The sequence below is a fragment of the Sciurus carolinensis genome (assembly GCF_902686445.1).
Source record: "Sciurus carolinensis chromosome 19 unlocalized genomic scaffold, mSciCar1.2 SUPER_34, whole genome shotgun sequence".
Taxonomy (NCBI): domain Eukaryota; kingdom Metazoa; phylum Chordata; class Mammalia; order Rodentia; family Sciuridae; genus Sciurus; species Sciurus carolinensis.
Genome location: NW_025920112.1, coordinates 642,119 through 663,188, shown reverse-complemented (window position 1 = coordinate 663,188; position 21,070 = coordinate 642,119). Strand labels below are relative to the sequence as shown.

General features: G+C 37.7%; 2 protein-coding genes across 2 annotated transcripts in view; one reads left to right on the top strand and one right to left on the bottom strand.

The window, feature by feature from the left end:
• Positions 1 to 3,871, top strand: part of LOC124973409 (zinc finger protein 709-like) — an 87,634-nt gene extending 83,763 nt beyond the window's left edge. The window contains exon 5 of the mRNA XM_047537348.1: positions 215 to 3,871. Coding sequence (XP_047393304.1) covers positions 215 to 282 — 68 coding nt within the window. The 3' untranslated portion in view covers positions 283 to 3,871. The remainder of the gene's footprint in view (positions 1 to 214) is intronic.
• Positions 3,872 to 14,898: 11,027 nt separating this feature from the next.
• On the bottom strand, positions 14,899 to 17,420 carry LOC124973424 (protein FAM91A1-like). The gene is given in 4 exon segments (XM_047537365.1): positions 14,899 to 15,493; positions 15,496 to 16,615; positions 16,617 to 16,729; positions 16,732 to 17,420. Coding segments are annotated over 4 exon segments (2,286 nt in total). The 5' UTR covers positions 17,348 to 17,420; the 3' UTR covers positions 14,899 to 15,056.
• Positions 17,421 to 21,070: the final 3,650 nt, after the last annotated feature.

Here is a 21,070-nt window from a genome sequence, read left to right as displayed (position 1 = left end):
ATGTCAACGACGTTGGAAAGCCTCCATTTTTCCTTCTTGCCTTGACAGACATAAATCAATTCATATTGGAGAGAAGCCTTATAAATGTAAGCAATGTGGCAAAGCCTGCACTCAGTCCAGTTACCTTGACTTACATGGACAAATTTATACTGGGGAGAAATGATGGTTGTTAACGATGTGGTAAATCCTTCACTATTTCTGATTATCTTCACAGGCATGAATAGTCTACTGGTGAGAAGCCTTATGAGTGTAAGCAATGTTGCAAAGCCTTCACACACATGAAGAAACTCAAACTGGAGAGAAGGGCTTTGACTGTAAGAAATGTGGAACAGCATTCACTAATTTTGCTCAACTTAATATGCACACAATTGCTTGTACTGGAGAAACTGAATGTGAAGAATATGCTAAAGTCTTCAGTAACTATTTCTACTTGCCTTCATATAAGTGAACTCTGTCATACTAGAGACAAACCTCACAGATATAAATGTGAGATGGCCTTCAGTAGTTCAGATTGCCTTCAGATGCATTGTGAATGTTAATTGGGGTCCAGTTATAAAGATGAAGGGGAGAGCAATAAAGAGGCAGGCACATAGGATGACTTCCTTGTTCTTTTATTATCTATTTCAGGATCATATCAAGTTACGTTAGGTTACATAGTGTAGTTAGCTTTGAGCATTTGCATATCACATAATGTGATTCTCAGAGTCCACTAGTACCAAATGGTCTTACAACATCTCCAGGCCTGAAGACCAGAGGAGTTGCAGAGCCATTGAAACATGGGGTCTATTGTTTGGAGTTTTCTCAGCTTGAGAGCATCACTCCTCTGTACATTGACTGGCCTGAACTCCCTACCTCTCTTCTTTTTGTTTTGTATGTCTTTTGAATGAACATAACTTCTGTGTAAGGAAGGTGGAGGGAGAAAGCAAGGGAGACATTGGCAAAAACATGCAGAGCATAATAAGGCAAGTATCAAGAAACATCCTCCACTGTAAAGCTGTTTGATCCATGTAAAATATAGTAGCCATGAGGTTAACCAATCTAATAAATCCCAACCTCTGTCATCTTCTTGCACCTTTTTTCTGATGTCTTTAAGATCCAATTCTTTTTGAATGGGGTTACTACTATCAGTTAAATTGAAACAACCACATATGAAATTCCTGGCATCCCTTATGATGTAATTGCAGCAGATAATCAAGAGCTCTAATATCAAGCATGGTATGACAGATACAAATTTCAGTAGAATTAATTTCCAACACTACCAATAGAGGAATAACCTTAGTAGCCAAAATCATTGTGGAATTTTGGGTAAGTTTGGTAAACAAAGCTGTAACCAAATTTTCCAGGGTGCATTTTAAATTCATCTACACTAACTAGTAATTGTTGAGCAGATGTTGTGAAACTATTCCCTGAAGTCACCAGAGTATTAGAACTCCAGGGTTTCCTTGGGCCTCTTGTTCTTGTTGGAGAGTCCTTCTCTGAATCAAGGTCCTCTTCATCCAGTATCAAATGGAATTTTGGAATTGATTGTGAAGTCCTTGATGGGAACTAATGTTGATTAATGGGTCTCAGACTCTGGGCAGGAATCCAGACAGGACCTGTAGGAGTAAGAACAGCAGAATATCCTTTCCCCCATGTAATCAAAGGTACAGGGTCCCACCATATTGAATTTTGTGGAACTCAGTATTTTACATAAATCTTTGTTAGTGGTTCCTTAGGTGTAATGTGTCTGTCCAAGGCAGAGAACCAGTGATGTGTACTTCATATTGTACATTGAGTATTTATTGTGAACAAACAATGTGCACTGGCCATATAAGGCTCAAGGATGTATGTATGGTAACATAAAAAAGAATAGAGGTGGAATGAGGAAAATGAGTTACATTCTTCTGCAAGAGTGCATTAGAATGTACACTTCAAGGGTTTATATTTTCCCAAGTAGGGGAACAAAAGGGAGGACAATGAGAACAATTATTAATGATGAAATGGGTCTGTTGAAAGGAAATAGAAAAGGTTTTTATTAAAGAGTGAGCATTTTGATGAAAGAAAATGTGTGACTGAGAGAAAAAAGTGATTTTTATAGCAGCATCAGCACAAGTATTTCCCTGAGTGAAGTGGTCCAGGAATCTGTGTGGCTATAGATATGAGCAAGAAATATTGGAACTGTACAATCCTGTAAAGAAATTGAAGAGTGATGAACAGGGATAACAAATTAGAGGACAAATGAGGTGACAATTGCAGAGGAAATATATGATGCATCAGTTCGGCTATACATGGAGAATCTGTAATGATGTTTAAGGCAGTGGGAAACTTACAGAGAGCCAAAATAATTGCAGCTAATTCAGCTTGCTGAGGAGAAGCTTGAGGCAATGTGTAATAATCAGTCCAGTTTTATATCAGTGAATATAGATACCATAACCCATTGTTTTCCTCCATCAGTATACACAGTAATCCCATTGGAAAGTAGAATGTAGTAGATTTTAGAAGATGGAGCATGAGAGACTTGACACAATAAGGGGAAGTGTTCATCCAGAGGTGCATGGAAAGCATTAGGAGGTAAAAGTTAAAACAGCTTGATAATATGAAGAAAATTGTAACTACTGTTAATGTACAATCTTTCCATAAGTAAGATAAAGTACATGAATATCTGTCCAGTAAGAGATAAAATATGATTGCAACTATCTGAGATTAATTGAGCATAAGAGAGAATATTTCTTCCTGAAAATTGAGGAGAATATATGCACTCTGTTGTATACAAGTCTTGATTACAAATGGCAACAATTGCAGCAGAGGCATAAGGCTTTCCAGTAAAGATTATTAGAGATAAAAGAACATGAAGTGTTGGGATTCTTAGAACTGTAGGTAATGTTTCGTTAACATGCTGAAGAGCTGCTGGCAGTGTGGAAGTTAACTTGCAAAAAACTGGTGGGATTATGTTGGTTTTTCAACAGCTGCAAAAAGTGACAGCGTATCAGTAGTTAAAGAAATATAAGGTCAGGCCCAATTTAAATGTCCTAAAAATTGCTGTGTTTAAGGAAAATTTGGAAGGAAGAGTCAATTTTGGAATATGAGGAATGGAATAACGTCGTAGTATCTTACATCCTAAATAGTTAATAGGGAGTTGTCATTGAATTTTTTTATGGTCACATGGAGGCTAGATTGTAATAGAATGTGTTGCAATTTAGTTAAAGTATCTTCTATAAGTTTGGCCCAGCAATTAAAATATCGTCCATATAATGATAAACAAGAATATGTGGGAATAATTGTCAGAAAGGCTGAAGAGCATTATCTACAAAATGTTGACATAATCTGGAGTTATTTAACATACTTTGAGGAAGAACTTTCCATTGATATCTATCAGCAGGCTAATGATGATTGAAAACAGGATCTGTGAAGGCAAATTTTTCTCCCAGCAAGGTAGAGGGCACCATGCTCCATTTAGTTTTAATTTCCCTGAAAGAATACATCATTAAGTTTTTATAGAAGATACCCTTTCCAAGAACTCTAATGTTAGTTATTAATAGTGGAAAGTTTTTGTTATTACTAAGAGAGAATAGATGAATCAGCTTATAGTTAATATTCTATTTCATGGACTCAGTGGCGGACTTAAACTCTATTTTGATCTTTATAGAACTAGACATGGGAAGAATGCGAATTGTACTTAGGATTAGCCTATTTTTTTATTAAATGGGGAAAATTACCTTAAACTTAATCATAAACACTAAGAAGTAATGAAGACCAAACACCACATCAAATCTCAGAGGAATTCACTCTCATATACTTGTATATAACTTTTAGAGAATTTTTATACTAAAAGAAATCACAGGCTCCTTACAAATTTGAGCAAATCATAATTGCTTATTTGTAATTTCATCTAAGTATTAATATTAAACTTTGCTATTTTCTGTCCCAGCACCATGAAATCTCCCCAGTATTCTCTATAATCTGAATCTATGGATATATTAATTATAAGTATTAAAAGCAACTGCACATGGAGACATGCCATGCCTATGGCCCCCAAGAAGGAGGATGAACTTTCAACAGAACCATGTCAAGTGTTGGATTCTTTATTCCAACAAACCGTGTCAAGTGTCAGAGTGGTAGGAAATAGATGCAGCAGGCAATCTACATTGAAGTGGACCCATAGGGTTGTATTTGTTTATTTCCCTTAAATCTTGTACAATCTCCATTTTCCTGATTTCTTTATGATAAAAAGGGGCATATTCCATGGACTGGTAGAAGGTTCAATGTGTCCCAGTTGTAACTCTTCTGGAATGAGTGTCTCTGCAGCTGCCACATTTTTCTAAGAAAATGACCATGTTCTAACCAGATAGGACTGGTGAGCTTCCATTTTAATGGCTAGGTGGCCAAATCCTCAGAGGCCCCTATAAAAAAAGGCAACTCCATAGACATTTGAAACTTGTGCAAGCTGTCTCTGCCCCATATAGGAAAGGTAACTGCCATAATGTCTGATTGAATACGAGTAATAACTTGCCATGGGTTAGAAGGGGTGGAGTATTGCAACCAAAAAGAGCTCTTAGACACATGTTTATTATTATTTCCTATGTCCCAAACCAGTGTGACCCTTTGTAAGGGCTATGCACAAGACCACATCAAGAGGGGTGTAACTGTAACATGAGCACTGGTGTCCAATAACCCTGTGATTGACAGTTCATTTAAACAAAGGGATAACTTTGGTTTATATTCAGTAATAGATAAATATGCTGGAATAATAATGGAAACAAGCCCTGCATTCCCTCTTTCATTTAGGGGTTGTTGGGCAGTAATATAAGGAATGACAATTAATTGAACTATGGAGAATCCTTTGGGGAGATTTAAGGGTATACGAGACCACACTTGAATGTATATTTTACTAGTATAATCAGAATCAATACTCCAGGAATTACAAATTTTCTTTTCTACCACTGTGGAAGTGGGGCAAAATTAAACCAAAGGTACCTTTGCGTAGAGGCCCTTGAATTTGGGTAACAATTTTACAAACTTCCCCAGGGAGACATCTTCATGCTCCCTCTAGTGGCATCATAGGATTTGTGGGAGGAGCTTTTGTTGGAATTGGAAACATTTGTGAAGGAGATATCTGTGTGTGTAGGTAAAAAGAGTTCCTCCTTTGACCCTGGATGGAGAGGTGACCATTAATTGAGTTTCCTGACATGTCTGTTTTAGCTCTGCATTGATTAGCCCAATGAAATCTTTTATGACAGATTGGACAGGTCTGATTAGGCCATATGTGTGGCCCTTTTTTCTCATTTTACAATCCTTTTGAAGATGGCCAGGTGTTTTTATAATTGTAATGAAGTTTCTCAGGGAGCTTTAAAGCAGCAGTCAATAAAGCCACTTTATGAGTTTCCATTCCAACCTTCTGACATGCCTTTATTAAATCAGAAAGTGTAGAATCCACTTTATAGTAAATAGATTTCATTACTTCTAGTTGTTTGGTCAGATTATTGGTAGCTTCCAAACTGTCTACTTGTCTTTCAATAGCTTTAGTAGGTTGGTTAACAAAATTAATGAAAGGCTCCCCTGAGGCTTGTCTAAATACAGCAAAGGATTTGGAGGAATCCCAAGTGTCAGGGATCCTTCTCCATGCTTTACAGAGTTAGGTTCTATATATGTACAATGGTGTCTGTGCTCAAATGAACTTGTTGTAATGTCCTTCTTCAACCCATGCCAAATAAACTGTCATAATCAATATTAACATTTCCCTGAGCATTATTCTCAGTGTGAACATGGGCTAAATCAGAGTATTCTTGTAAAAATACTGTATGTTGAGCAGAAGTAGCCATTTTCACCAATGCTTTCCAATCACTGAGAAACAAGGCATAAGACATTCCCAGCCCCTCTATCATATGAAGAGTGAAATTACTATTAATTCCTCTCTCCAACACTGTCCTTCTCAATTCTTCATACACAGCAAGAGTCAATTGTTCATATTTTGGCTGATTAGCATTGTTTAATCTAATGGGGCAGACAGCCAAGTTATGAGGCTCTCGCTCTGTAGCTGCCTGCCTGAGACATTTAGATAAATGAGCCTGGACTGTGGGAGAAAAAGGAAGAGGGGGAGGAGTAGGAATGTAAGGAGAGGGCTGAGGAAAAGCTTCAGTCTTAGCGACTACCAGAGAAGTTTGTGACTCTGTCAAGTCTATTTTTGAGATAGCATCTTGACACAATTACCAAGCATGTAACACAGGTAGGAGCCCTCAGCTCCTCATGCAATTTTTTACCTATACCTTCCCAATCTTTGGGTGTTAAGGACCCACCCTCCAGATACCATGGACAGCAAGAATTTATTTTAGACAGCAAAGCAGCAAGATCAGCATTAGTTACAGTATGTTTAGTCATATGAAGCATCAGTACAATGACAACATTGAGCGTCAGACAGGAAATTCCCAATAGCTTATCAGTGTGATCGGTACTGTCGGGGTACTGCAGACCCCATCCTAGCCTGGCTTTCAAGGACTTCTACAAAGCAGCCCTGGCACTGAGCTGGGGCAACCTGGTTTGCAACATCAAGGACTTCAGCCTGGCACTGAGCCGGGGCAACCTGGCTTGCAACATCAAGGACTTCAATGTGGTGCTGAGCCGGGGCGGCTTCCTTGGGCAGTGTCAGCTGTGTTTGCAACAAACGGCTGACGCTGCTTAAGGAAGTTGCCCCGGCACTGAGCCAGTGCCAAAATGGGTTGCTCTGATTGGACGAGGTGACTCATGCTCGCTGCGTGCTCTCTTGATTCCCCTATTGTATTATATAGTTATCTTGCTCTCTGCCCCAGCACTGAGCCAGTTGCTCTGATTGTATTATATAGTTATCTTGCTCTCCCCACATGCTCTGTAACCTGATTGGCTCATGATTCATATAAATATGACTGTAACTTTCTTGTAAAGGAGACATAGGAAAAAGCAGCAGGGGCAGAAGAAGAACAATAAAGAGCTCTGATGAACAACCGGTGTGTTGTGTCTCTCTCTGCGGGCAGAGGGAACGCGACAGGTACCAGTCAAGGAGAGACACATGTCAAAGCCTGATCCAGGCTGTAAGATATCCCATTTTGTCAACACATCCAGAAGTGTCCCTGTTCAGGCATCAGCTGTAAAGGTTAATTGGGGTCCAGCTGAAAAAGGTAAGGGGACACCAATAAAGAGGCAAGCACACAGGATGACGAACAGCAAGAAGCGGCTCCTTTAGGAAACACAGTTTACTTTATTATCCATTCCAGGGTCATATCAAGTTACATTAGGTTACTTAGTGCATTTAGCTTTGTGCATGTGTAGATCATATAACCTGCTTGCTTGTCAGAGTCCACTAGTACCAAATTTTATTATAACAAGATAATGTCTCCAGGCCTCAAGTATGTAGGATTTGCAGAGCATTTCTAAGACATTCAAACAGAAGACCTTACTGTATTAAGGAGTTTGCTCCACTTGAGTACATCACTCCTCTGTACATTGACTGGCCTGAAAACCCTGCAATACATACATCACACTGAAGAGAAAACCTTTGAATGTAAGAAACGTGGTAAAGTCTTCACTAGGTCTGCTTACCTCACTGACATGAAAGAATGCATAGTGGAAAGAAGCCCTGTGAGTGTAAACAATGTGGGAAAGCCTTCACTTGTTGCAGTTACATTCTGAAACATCAAAAAAGTCTTAACTTCAGTGAAGCCCTGTTAATAAAAAAAAATGCAAATGTCATCCATTACTGCAGTTCCCTTTGAAATATGAAAGTAGTTCTACTGGAGAAAAACCCATTGAATGCAAAAAAATGACAAATCATCTAATATTGTGTCACCTTCAAATACATGAAAGGACTTGTTGAAAAGTTGAATTGATGAAAGAAAAAAATACATATATATATGTACGTATATGAAATCATTGAGTGTACTCTGTTGCCTTCAAAGAATTTCACTCAGTGGGGAAAACAAACCCCCTTCATTGTCCTTTCTGTGCATGAATGAACTCATATTGTAGAAGTGACTTGTGAATGTGAGGAAAGTGGGAAAGCTTTTAGTTTTCCAACTCCTTTGAAAGACACAAAAAAGGTTCACAAGGGTTAAAAAAAAAACAAAAAACCCTATGCAAGATAAATAGTATACAGGATTCCAGTGTTCCAATTCTCCATGTTACTCAGACTTCCATTGCTGATGCAGAACATGTGAGAAATCAACTTAGGGGAGGAAAGATGATCACAGGGTTCTGTTCATAATTGGGTGGCTCTGTTGTGTGGTCTGAGGTCACTTACAACATCATGGTGGATAAACAGTGGGGAAGCCAACATCGTGGCAGCAGCAAGAGAATAAAAAGGGAGAGAAACAGGGAGCAAACGCTGTTTTTGTTTAATCTCACTGTTTTTGTGTCATCTAAATACAACAGGTAACAATAAGGTAGATAATGAGTGTGATCTGTGGTCTGAAAATTGTTACAAAAAGTAATGGAAACTCAGTGCAGCTATGTCTGAGTTAAATACTGAACATTTAACTATTATAAGGTTGGAATTTACCCATTCTGGCTATTTAAATTTGAGCATATATTCTTATATATTATTACATGTGTCCTCTTCCATGTTAAAAAGTGGAGCATATGGTTCTAGAATTTATGGAAGAAGACTTTTTACATTTTTGTTTTAAGGCAACCCCTTTAACTTTTGCCAATTTCTTTGATTTCACTACAAATAAGTGTGCTGACTTACCTAATTGGTATATATGAGTTTCAATATAAATTGAATAATAAAGTCATGTTTTTGATGAGAAACTATTGTTAAAAGCATGAAAGTATCACTTGTTAGAAAAAAGTAGCACATTCAGGATTGTTCATAGTGTGGATGTAAAAATCAAAGCAACAAGGAAGCAGTAAGTAGGAGAGGTGTAAAGGAATTTCAAGCTGAGTGTGTGTGGTAAGGACAATTGAAATTGACCATGACAGTGTTGTTACAAGGATGTTGTGTGGTAGAATAAAAATCTCAAAGTATAATGATGGATTGTGAATGAGCAGAAGGCAGTTTGAGTTATGACTGCTGGCAAAAAAAGGAAAACTGTAGAGATCCAAGATGGCAGACTAGAGGGAAGCTGCATTTGTTGTCACTCTATAACTCGGGTTTCAAGCAGAGAATATCTCTTTCTTGGTGAGGCAGTGTTTGCTACTTATCGATCCCTTGCTGTGTACTCCCATTTGGTCTACCTCAATCACCTGCAGTCTGCCAGCATATCCACTACTTTTGAGCATACATTGCTCACTGACTGGTGCTTGTCATCCACCATTTGCCTGCTTCTTGCCTGCCCATCACCTGCCTTTTGCCTACTCATCACCCACTGCCTGAGGTCCACCTGCCAATCATACACTGGTACCCAGAAGACTGACCGCAGACCACAGCAGAACGACAGCTGCTTGCTGTTGCCTGGAAGTTCACTGTCACAGTACCTGCATACTTGGTTACATGTGGCGGCCACTATTTTGAGACAACATCCAGGACCTGTAGGGCTTCTGGCCAGGCTGACTGAGCCGGGTCTCCAAGACCCCTCAGCCTGACTGTCCGCTCACTGTTCAGGGCCCCCAGACTGACTGCTTCCTGACTCCATAATCCCACAACCTGACCAACCACACCCCACCTCCAGGACCCCTGCCCTACCAACTGAACTCTGCCTCCAGGACCTCCAGTCAACCATTCCAACACCCCAAGCTGCAGCTCCCCATTTGCCAACACATTTGGAAGCCAGAGCGGCCATCTTTGATGATCCTGGAAGCTGTATCTCCCATCTTTAGGTGGAGCAAATATCATCCTGAGACACCTACTGGAGACTGGAAGTTCATTATCATGTACCTCACATACATCAGGCTGCTGAAGCCTGGGAAGTTTGAATACTATATCACTGTTGGAATTTTTTTTTTTCTGATTGATTAAAAAGGTTAAGTTTAATTTCTTTACTTTTCTGGCTCTGTTTTCCTTGTGTTTACCTGTTCCCTTAGAGTCTCTCCCTCTTTGCAGACTAACAGCCAACATCTTTTGATTATACTTTCACTCTTTCTACAATCTAGAACTTCTGTATATTTTTTCCTTATCCCATTAACAGCTACAGCATACACCCCTTCCTTTCCTCATTGTCCTACATTAGAAAGTGCAGATCTTATTGCAAATCTATTTATTATACTGTAGATAATAATTAAACTCATTCTGTTTATTATGACAATATTGTTAACATCCTCATAGAGGTTATTTGGCTTAGGGTTGCATATTGTCTGTACTGGGAACTGCTAATATTGATCTCCCCATTAAAGAAAATTATTTAGAAACATAGGGTCACTATAAGCCTATATGGGGGAAAATGAAATACCTCAGATCTGCACTGATAGAGGGGAAGATACATAAACAACATGAAAAAACAAGGAAAGAAAATTATCCAAACAAACCTAGATTCTGTATTAATAGAATTGAGTGACAACATGCTAGAAGAAATGTCAGAAAAGGAGTTCAGAATATACATAATTTAAATGATTTTTGAAGCAGAGGATGAGGTAACAGAGCAAATGCAGGCGTTGAATGATTACTCCAATGAATAGTTGAAAAAGCAATGGCAGGAAGTAAAAGATCTTTTCAACAAAAAGAGCTTCTCCAAAACAAACAAACAAACAAAAAAATCCTTGAAATGATTGAAACAATAAACCAAATAAAAAAAAAACTCAATGGAAAGCATCACCAATGACAATGAAAACAAAATATTTAATCTTGAAAATAAAGTTCCCCAAACAGATAAGATGGTAAGAAATCATGGACAGATACTCCACAAACTATGGGACATCATGAAAAGACCAAATTTAGGAATTATCCGGATTCAGGAAGGCACAGAGGAATGAACAACCTATACAATGAAATAATATCAGAAAATTTCCCAAGCTTGAAGAATGAAATGGAAAATGAAATACTAGATGCTTACAGAACACCAAATGCACAAAATCACAACAGATCCACACCAAGGCATTTTTATTATAATAAAAATGTCTAACATACACAATAAAAATAGGATTTTGAAGGCCGTGAGAGAAAAGCATCATATTACATATAGGGGGAAACAAATATGAATATCAGCATATATGTCAGCCCAGACTCTGAAAACTAGAAGGAAGGACCTGGAGCAACAAATTTCAAGCCCTGAAAGAACATGGTGGACAACCAAGAATCCTATACCCAGCAAAGCTAACCTTCAGATTTGAAGACAAAATAAAATCCTTCCATGATAAACAAAAGTTCAAAGAATTTACAAATAGAAAGCCTGCACTACAGAATGTTCTCAACAAAATATTCCAAGAGGAGGAAATGAAAAACAACAATGTAGGTCAGCAAAGGAATAATAGCCCTGAATGTTAATGGCTTAAACTCATCAATCAGAAGATATAGACTGGCAGATTGGATTAAAAGAAAGACCCAACAATATGCTGCCTTAAAGAGACTCATCTCATAGATAATGATATCCACAGACCAAAGGGGAAAAGATGGGAAAAACCTCCAATGCACATGGACTCAGTAAAAAAGCAGGGGTTTCCATCCTTATTTCAGATAAAGTGGACTTCAAGTCAAAGTTAGTCAGAACGGATAAAGAAGGACATTTCATACTGCTTAAGGGAACCATAAATCAGAAAGATATAATGATTGCAAATATTCATGCCCCAAACAAGAGTGCATCCATGTACATCAAACAAATCCTTCTCTATTCCAGGAATCAAATAGACCACAGCACAGTAATTGTGCGTGACTTTAACACACTGCTGTCATCAGTGGATAGATCTTCCAAACAGAAACTAAACAAAGAAACCATAAAACTCAATAACACAATCAATAGCTTAGACTTAACAGACATATATAGAATATTGCATCCATCAAAGAGTGAATACACTTTCTTCTCAGCAGCACAAGGAACTCTCTAAAATAGACTATATGATAAGCCACAAAGCAGCCCTGAGTTAATGCAAAAATAATAGAGATACTATCTTGTGTTCTATCAGATCATAATGGAATGAAAATAGAAATCAATGACAAAATAAAAAGAAATTACTCCAACACCTGGAGACTAAATAATATGATATCGAATGAAGCATGGGTAACAGAAAACATCAGGAAAGAGATAAATATATTCTTAGATGTAAATGAGAATGATGATACAACATATCAAAATCTCTGGAACACTATGAAAGCAGTACTAAATGGAAAATTCATTGCATGGAGCACAGTCAAGAAAAGAATAAAAAGTCAACAACTAAATGACCTAATATTACAGCTCAAAGTCCTAGAAAAAGAACAGAACAACACACAAAGTAGTAGAAGACAGGAAATAATTAAAACCAGAGCTGAACTCAATGAAATTGAAACAAAAGAAACAATTAAAAAAATTGACAAAATAAAAAGTTGGTTATTTGAAAAAGTAAACAAAATAGACCAGCTCTTAGCCAAACTAACAGGAGAAGGAGAGAGAAAACTCAAATTATTAAAATTCATGATGAAAAAGGAAGTATCACAACAGACACCACTGAGATACTTAACATAATGAGAAGCTACTTTGAAAATCTATATTCCAACAAAATAGAAAATACCAAAGACATTGACAAATTTCTAGAGACATGATCCTCTCAAACTGAACCAGAAGGACATACACAATTTAAATACATCAATATCAAGCAATGAAATAGAAGAAGCCATCAAAAGTCTACCAAGAAATGTCCATGACCAGATGTATTCTCAGCCAAGTTCTACAAGACCTTCAAAGAAGTACACATTTCAATACTTCTCAAAGTATTCCAGGAAATAGAAAAGGAGGGAACCCTACCAAACTCATTCTATAAAGTTAATATCACCCTCATACCCAAACCAGACAAAGACATATCAAGAAAAGAAAATTTTAGACCAATATCCTTGATGAATATACGTACAAAAATCCTTAACAAAATCCTGGCAAACCACATCCAAAAACATATTATAAAGATAGTGCAGCACGATTAAGTGGAGTTCATCCCAGGAATGCAAGGTTGCTTCAACATACATAAATCAATAAATGTAATCCATCATATCAATAGACTTATGGATAAGAATCATATGGTTATTTCAATTGATGCAGAACATGCGTTTGACAAAATACAACACCCCTTCATGATCAAAACACTATAAAAAATAGGGATTGTAGGAACATACCTCAACATTGTACAGGCTATTTATGTTAAGCCCATGACCAACATCATTCTTTTTTTTTTTTTTTTACAAATGTTCAATTCTTTATTAGTGTGCATGTCATTACAGTTGGCTTAGATGGTTAACACAAAAATAAATAAAATAACTATAGTTAATTCAAACAAAGCACATTAAAATGAGATTAAAGAGCCCTGATCAAAAGAAATACAACTTTCAGTTGAAACTGTAAAAGTTACATACATACATACATACATACATATATAACTAACAGCACTAGGAATGTACAATATCAATTACTGGAAAAATAAATGAGTGATTCACAGTCAAAAGAAATTATTTTAATATTAGTATGTAGTTTTCCTTTTATAGACGCACAAAACACAGACGTGGTTCCCACCTTCTAGAAAACAAAGTAGAAAATTAAACATTACCGTATTTACCCCAAACACAGCAGGACTATGCGATAGGTAATCTGGTCCAAAATATTCAACTCTATAGATAGGCCATGGTATTAAATGCATGGTTAACAATTTTAAGAAAGGCATATATTTCCAGAAGTATGTTAAATACACAAGTATCAGTTCTATAAATAACAAAAATCACCAGCAAAAATGTTTGGTTATGACATTCCCAAATTTTCTAACTTTGTAAGTGTTTTAGATATATGCTGCTTAACCAGTTAGTTTGGTTACAGTTTTAAACTAGCAAAGCATTATCCTATAAGAGAAGCCTAAGCTAAACTCTAACACTGCACAAACTTCCCAAGGAAGGTAACTTGAAAAGTCTTTAAAAAGTGATTCCAATTATTCTAATTAACATTTGAGATGCTAAAGAATCAATGACTCAAGAAACACTTTGAAATTATTCAATTTTCCTTATCATTTCCTCCAAAACTATTAACAGAAATTTAAAAATCCAAATTGCTTAAGAATATGCCTTCACAATAGGTTTATCACTGAAGTGTTTTGATCCAAAGACATAGTCTTAAAGCTTCTCGTGTGTACTTCTAATCTAAACTCACAATCCTTGGTTTGAAAACATCAAATTCAATTTCTAAAAAAATTCATTGGTAAAGCTACAAAACAAAACAAACAAATCAGGGTGAAAACATGTAGCAGTCTCAGCTATGAGTGGAAAATAAATTCTATTTTTCCAGAAAGACTCTATGAAAATATAAAGCCCAAGGTGAATGACAACAGAAGTCCATATATAAACACTGTTTAAAAATAGAATGTTTTCCAAAGCTTCTCATGAGATGTCAATGAAGAGTCATAGCCTAAGACCTTATGAATCAAGGTTAAGTTATACATAGCTTCTGCTTACATACCTTCAACAATGTCCAATTGATATACATAATTTACAGACATCCACAGGAATTCTAAATGCCCCATCATATCACCTCTCAATACCAGATGTTTACTGTTTTACAGTTTCACTACTTTAAGTACCAAGAAGCCTTTTTAGAGGAAAAGTTCTGTCTCTTCCCTTAATCCCCTAAAGTATAGGTAACAAAATATAAAATTAAACAAGATTTATGTCTGATAAACTAACATATAAAATTACCATTGCAATATTCATAGTGATTGCTTATAAACATAACAGTCATTATAAAGCCTATAAAGTATATTATTAGTATTATAAAAGAATTGCAGATTGTCTCAAGGTAAAAAATACAGTGCCGGCTGCTAAAAAGCACTTTGTTACAATAAGATGTGCATAATGAACAACATGTCAGAAAACATGAACATGTTCCCCAGTTTTAATATCAGTTAAGCAAGAATTGCACTGTAGCAGCAGGATGCTTTTTAGTGGCTGACACTATAAAGCTAACAGTAAGAAAGAAAAAAGGCAGGAAGTGTGAGCAACAAATAGTGTAATCAAATTACTGCAAATGAAGATTAGCAATAAGAAGTGAGGAAGGTGACCGTCCACTCCATTCTGATAAGATGCCATCTTTAAATATTAAGTTTTTTGCAGGCAGTGGAACTCCCATATCCACATAGGATGACTGTGAAAGCAGACTTGAAAAACTGGGCTCTGTGTGGATATCCAGTGTTGAAGCACCTTCCTGGAATGAGTGAACAAAGTTAAGTACTTGTAGAGAGAGTTTTCTACTGGAATGCAAAAGATTTTGAAGGCTTTCTTTTCTACAGAGACCATGTGTGGCAATCTTCCTACAAACTTTGCGGTTTAATTCAGAACTGAACAGTGGAATTCCAAAGCACAACTCAAGAGGAACCCAATCTGCTTCTGTTGTGGCACCAGAGTTTTGTTTCACTGCTGAATCCATAGTTGCTTCCTCAATAACCATTTCAAAGACTCTGTACTCCCATTTACATCTGAGCCAGAAGCCAAATCAGGTTCTCCTCTCTCATCAGAAGCATCACTGAGTTTTCTACTTGCAAGTTGGCTAAAAGAATTCAACATGGTGATATATCCACAGAAATGCTGCAAGTCCATTTTGTTCCTTAATATTTGTAATGCTTTATGAACGCCCATATTGACACAAGTAAATTCTCCTTGCAGTTCTGTTTCATCAAATGGAAATGGTATATGGACAGTTTCTCCTATCCCATGCAAACCATGTCCCTGAATTAAAACCACAGAATGTGTTAAAGCATCATTCAACATGGTGAGTACATTTGATGTAGGAACTACCCCAGGATCGTGACCCCAAGACGTTATAAGTAATTGATCATAACCCTGGAATATATCTGGCAGTTTTCGAAGTCTTGTACCTTTGGACAGTAATAGAGATGGTGGTCCTTGTCCAGTGACAAAGTAAATGTACAGTTTAAACCAGATAGAACTGACCTCTGGGATAGCTGGTCCAATATGCTGAGGGGTACAGCTGCTGATGGGCCGGATTTCATTGGTGAGAGGAGCCATGGAAACAAGCAGGGTATAATTTTTGTTTAAAACTCTGCTGTAAGTGGCAGGGTCCAAACCAAGGAGGCTTTCACAGCATAAGAGATCCAAGGGAAAACCATAATTGGGTTGGTCTGGCTGAGCAGTATGTGCAACTAGATCTTTATTATGTCGCAGAAACAGTATTGTGTTTCTCAGAGTAAGTGCATGATCAAAATATCTCTGTGCTTCTCCTTCACCAGTGCTCTGAACCTTTTCTAGTTCTATAAGAAAGCTGTCCAGAGACTCATCTGAGAGTTTGCCTACTTCAAACATCGTGACTGCATGACTTTTCAAGTTTGGTGAAAGATTTCCCATCATTAAAAAGGCAGTAAGAATTGAATCAAAAAGGAAGGCAATACGCTTTGTATATCCCGTAGACAGACTCAAACTGCTTATACTACCTGTATCAGCTGGATCTTCTTGGCTATTTGTATCAGTGTCAGTAGCTGAAGAAGCTTCTTGAACAGGACTCCGACTTTCCCCACCATCCCATGATAAAAGCATCTTCTGTGGATCTAAAGTACTCTTTAAATCTGTTTACGGATGGAACATTCTTCCATGATGAATGAAGTTGATCCAAATTTATTACTTGTCCCTTCTTATAGGCAAAGCCCAATCGGCAATACATTGAAACAGCATTCTTACCAGAGATAAGTCTATCTCAAGGACATTGGCAAGCTCTGCAACATTAGTGTGCTCATCTATTGAAACAAATATTTTATACAGTAGAGTTTCAAAATAATCACCCTGCACTCGATTCATTACAAAACCTTCAAGAGGAGGAACTGCTATACAACTGTCATCAGATATTGGTACATCCAGATAAATAAATCCTTTGTTATATAAACTATGTACTACATTGTAATCTAGTGATCCAGAGAGTTGAGGGCCTGAATCGATGATCTTATCAATAGCGCATTTCTCAGGCAAAGTGCATATCTTGAGTCTTCTTCTGTGATATATCCAGACTGTACCACCCACCATGCCTCTATGGTGATTTCTACTGGCTTTATGGGCAGAAGATCCCGGGCCGTTTTCCTTCTGAAAAATTTTTTTTGATGATCTACACTGATTCATAAGATCAATATACTGGTTTCTTCCTATGCCAAGAAGCCTCAGACAGTCGGCAGCAGTAAAATTGGGCAATGAATCATAACTTTTCTCACTGTTTATAATGTCCTCCATAATTCCAGTGTAGTATGAAAATGGTGTTATCTGTAGACCCTTCACCATAATATCTGATAAATGGTAAGGATACAGCATGAGATGATCTCTACTGTACTTCAGCAGCTCCTCATAGTACTTGCGTTCATCTTTTTTGACACGTTTAACTAAGTTATTTCTGTATGGTAGCTGATTGCGAATACTGTACAGGACAACCTGCTTTTCATATTCTCTCTGAATTTCCAAGACTCTGTCTCACGTTGGCTGGCAACTTGGTCCAGGGGTAGTTGTGCTGGATGTGGAACTCCACGTCTATGTTCGTGATGCCCGAGCAGGAGCCGAGCCCGAGCCGGCGGCGGTGGCCGCGGCCGCGGCTGAAACGACGCCTCCCGCCTGCGGGTCCCGGGCCTGTCAGGGGAGCCCGCGGGAGGCTCCGCGCCTCACACTGCGGAAGGCCCGGGCTGCCCCATGGTCAGGCCTCCCGACAGCTCAGCGCGGCCCGGCCACGGGGCACAACAGCGGCGGCAGCGATTGGTAGCTGGAGCGCCTCGCTGCTACCCCAACATCATTCTTAGTGGAGAAAAACCGAAAGCATTCCCTTTAAAAAATGGAACTGGGGGCTGGGGATATAGCTCAGTTGGTAGAGTGCTTGCCTCATAAGCACAAGGCCCTGGGTTCAAATCCCCAGCACCGCAAAAAAAAAAAAAAAAAAAAAAAAAAAAAAAAAAGGAACTGGACAGGGACGCCCTCTTTCACCACTTCTGTTCAACATCATTCTTGAAATACTAGCCAGAGGAATTAGACTAATGAAATTAAAGGAATGCAAACAGTAAAAGAGGAACTCAAACTGTCAGTCTTTGCTGATGACATGATTCTATACTTAGAGGATCCAAAACCTCCACCAGAACATTTCTAGACCTCATAAATAAATTCAGCAAAGTAGCAGGATATAAAATGAACATGCATAAATGTAAAGCATTTTTATTCACCAGCAATGGGACATCTGAAACAGAAATGAGGAAAACAATTCCGTTCACAATAACCTCAAAAAAAAAAAAACTTGGAAAATCAATCTAACCAAAAAGAGGTGAAAGATCTCTACAATGAAACCTACAGAACATTGAAGAACAAAATTGAAGAAGACCTTAGAAGATGGAAAGATCTCCCATGTTCTTGGATAGGCAGAATTAATATTACCAAAATGGCCATACTTCCAAAGGTACTACACAGATTTAACACAATTCCAATTAAAATCCCAATGACATTTCTCATAGAAATAGAAAAAGGAATCATGAAATTCATCTGGAAGAACAAGAGACCCAGAAAAGCCAAAGAAATCCTGGGGAGAAAAAGTGATGCAGGAGGTACCACAGTACCAGAATTCAAACTCTACTATAGAGCAACAGTAACAAAACGGCATGGTATTGGCACCAAAATAGACAGGTAGACCAATGGTGCAGGATAGAAGACATGGAGACAAACCCACATAAGTACATTTATCTAATACAAAGGTGCCAAAAACTTACAATGGAGAAAAGATAGCCTCTTCAACAAATGGTGCTGGCAAAACTGGAAATCCATATGCAGTAAAGTGAAATTAAACCCCTATCTCTTGCCCTGTACAAAACTCAACTCAAAATGGATCAAGGATCTAGGAATTAGACCTGAGACCCTTCACCAAATAGGAGAAAAAATAGGCCCCAATCTCCATCACAGTGGTTTATGATCAGACTTCTTTAATACTACCCCCATAGCACAAGAAATAAATGCAAGAATCAATAAGTGGGACAGATTCAAATCAAAAAGTTTTTCTCAGCAAAGGAAACAATTAATAATGTGAAAAGAGAGCCTACAGAGTGGAAGAAAATCTTTTCCACACACACTTCAGAGAGTGTACTCATCTCCAAAGTTTATAGACAATTTAAAAATTTTACACCCAAAATACAAAGAACCCAATCAATAAATGGGTTTAGAAACTAGGCAGACACTTCACAGAAGATAAATAGGTGATCAACAAAAATATGAAAAAATGTTCAACATCTTTAGTAATAAGAGAAATGCAAATCAAAACTACACTGAGATTCCATCTCACCCCAATTAGAATGGCGATTATCAAGAATACAAGCAACAATAGGTGTTGGAGAGGATGTGGGGAAAAAGGTACACTCATACATTGCTGGTGGGGTTGCAAATTAGTGCAGCCACTCTGGAAAGCAGTGTGGAGATTCCTCAGAAAACTTGGAATGGACCCACCATTTGACCCAGTTATCCCACTCCTTGGTTTACACCCAAAGGACTTAAAATCAGCATACTACAGAGATACAGCCACATCAATGTTATAGCAGCTCAATTCACAATAGCTAGATTGTGGAACCAACCTAGATGCCCTTCAATTGACGAATGGATAAAGAAACTGTGGTATATATACAGAATGAATTATTACTCAGCTATAAAGAAAAATAAAATCATGGCATTTGCTGGTAAATGGATGAATTTGGAAAACATCATGCTAAGTGAAATAGGTGAAGTCCAAAAAACCAAAGGTCAAATGTTTTCTCTGTTAAGTGGATGATGATATATAAAGAGCGGGGGTAATTGAGGGGAAGAACGAATAAAGGAACTTTGGATGGTGTAAAGGAAATGGGGTGGGGGACAGAAAGATAGTCGAATGAAACAGTGTTACCCTATGTATATGTATGATTACATGAATGATGTGAATCTACATTGTGTATAATCATAGAAGTGAGAAGTTGTACTCCATTTGTGTAAAATGAATCAAAATGCAGTCTGTAAAAATAAAAAAAATTAATAAAGAAAAGAGCCCTTCAAGGAAAACCAATACATTAAATTCATAAGTGAAAGTTTTAAAATAAAGATTAAAAAACAATTTTGGACAAAGGTTATGGAAAAGTCATTCACAAAATGAGAAATAAGAATAACGAATATTTTTAAAGATGTTCAACAGAAAATATAATCCCGGAAAAAACAACAATGAGGTATTGTTCATGTCAGATGGACCAGAATGAAAGAGATGGAAAAGCTCATAATCAAGGGTTTATACACACAGGATTTATTCAGATATTTTCAGTGTTCCTCATAGTGCCATTCAATTTGTCTTTTTCTGCCTCTCACCCTCCCTCTTGACCATGTACATGGTTTTACATGGTTTTGTCATATTTTTCATGTGCTCTTAAGAATTTGACATTAAATTCTATATTATTTTACCTTAAAAGATGAAGAAGAAGAAGAAAAGAAACTGGTGTAGGAGGGATCCCACGAAAAGGGAAGAGAGATCAGTGCAGCACAGAAAGGAGACTGAGGGGAAGGGAGGAGGAACGGGAAGAGGGAACAGTGGAATCAAAGTGAACAAACCATGCGACGGGCACGCACAGTGCATCACCGTGACTTCCACAATTCACTGCGTTTATCGATAAAGCATCGATTGAAAAAAAGATAACTGAATAAAAAAGCCCAGCAGAGTAAAGGACACAGGAAGAGAGTAGGAGAAAGGGGAGTTACTGGGACTGAAGTGGAGCAAATTACCCTCACGCTGGCATGTTATGTAAGAAATAAACCCCAATGTTTGCCAGGGACGGGGGTGCACCTGTAATCCTAGCAACCTGGGAGGCTGATGCAGGAGGACGCAAGTTTGAGAGAAGCCTCAGCAACATAGCAAGGTCCTGAACAACTTAGTGAGACCGTCTCAAAATAAAAAATAAAAAGGGGTGTGTGTAAGGCTCAGTGGTAATGTGCATAGACTCAAACTCTGTTAGCAAACAGATAAAAGAATAAAATGAACCCTGATATTATGTATAATCACAA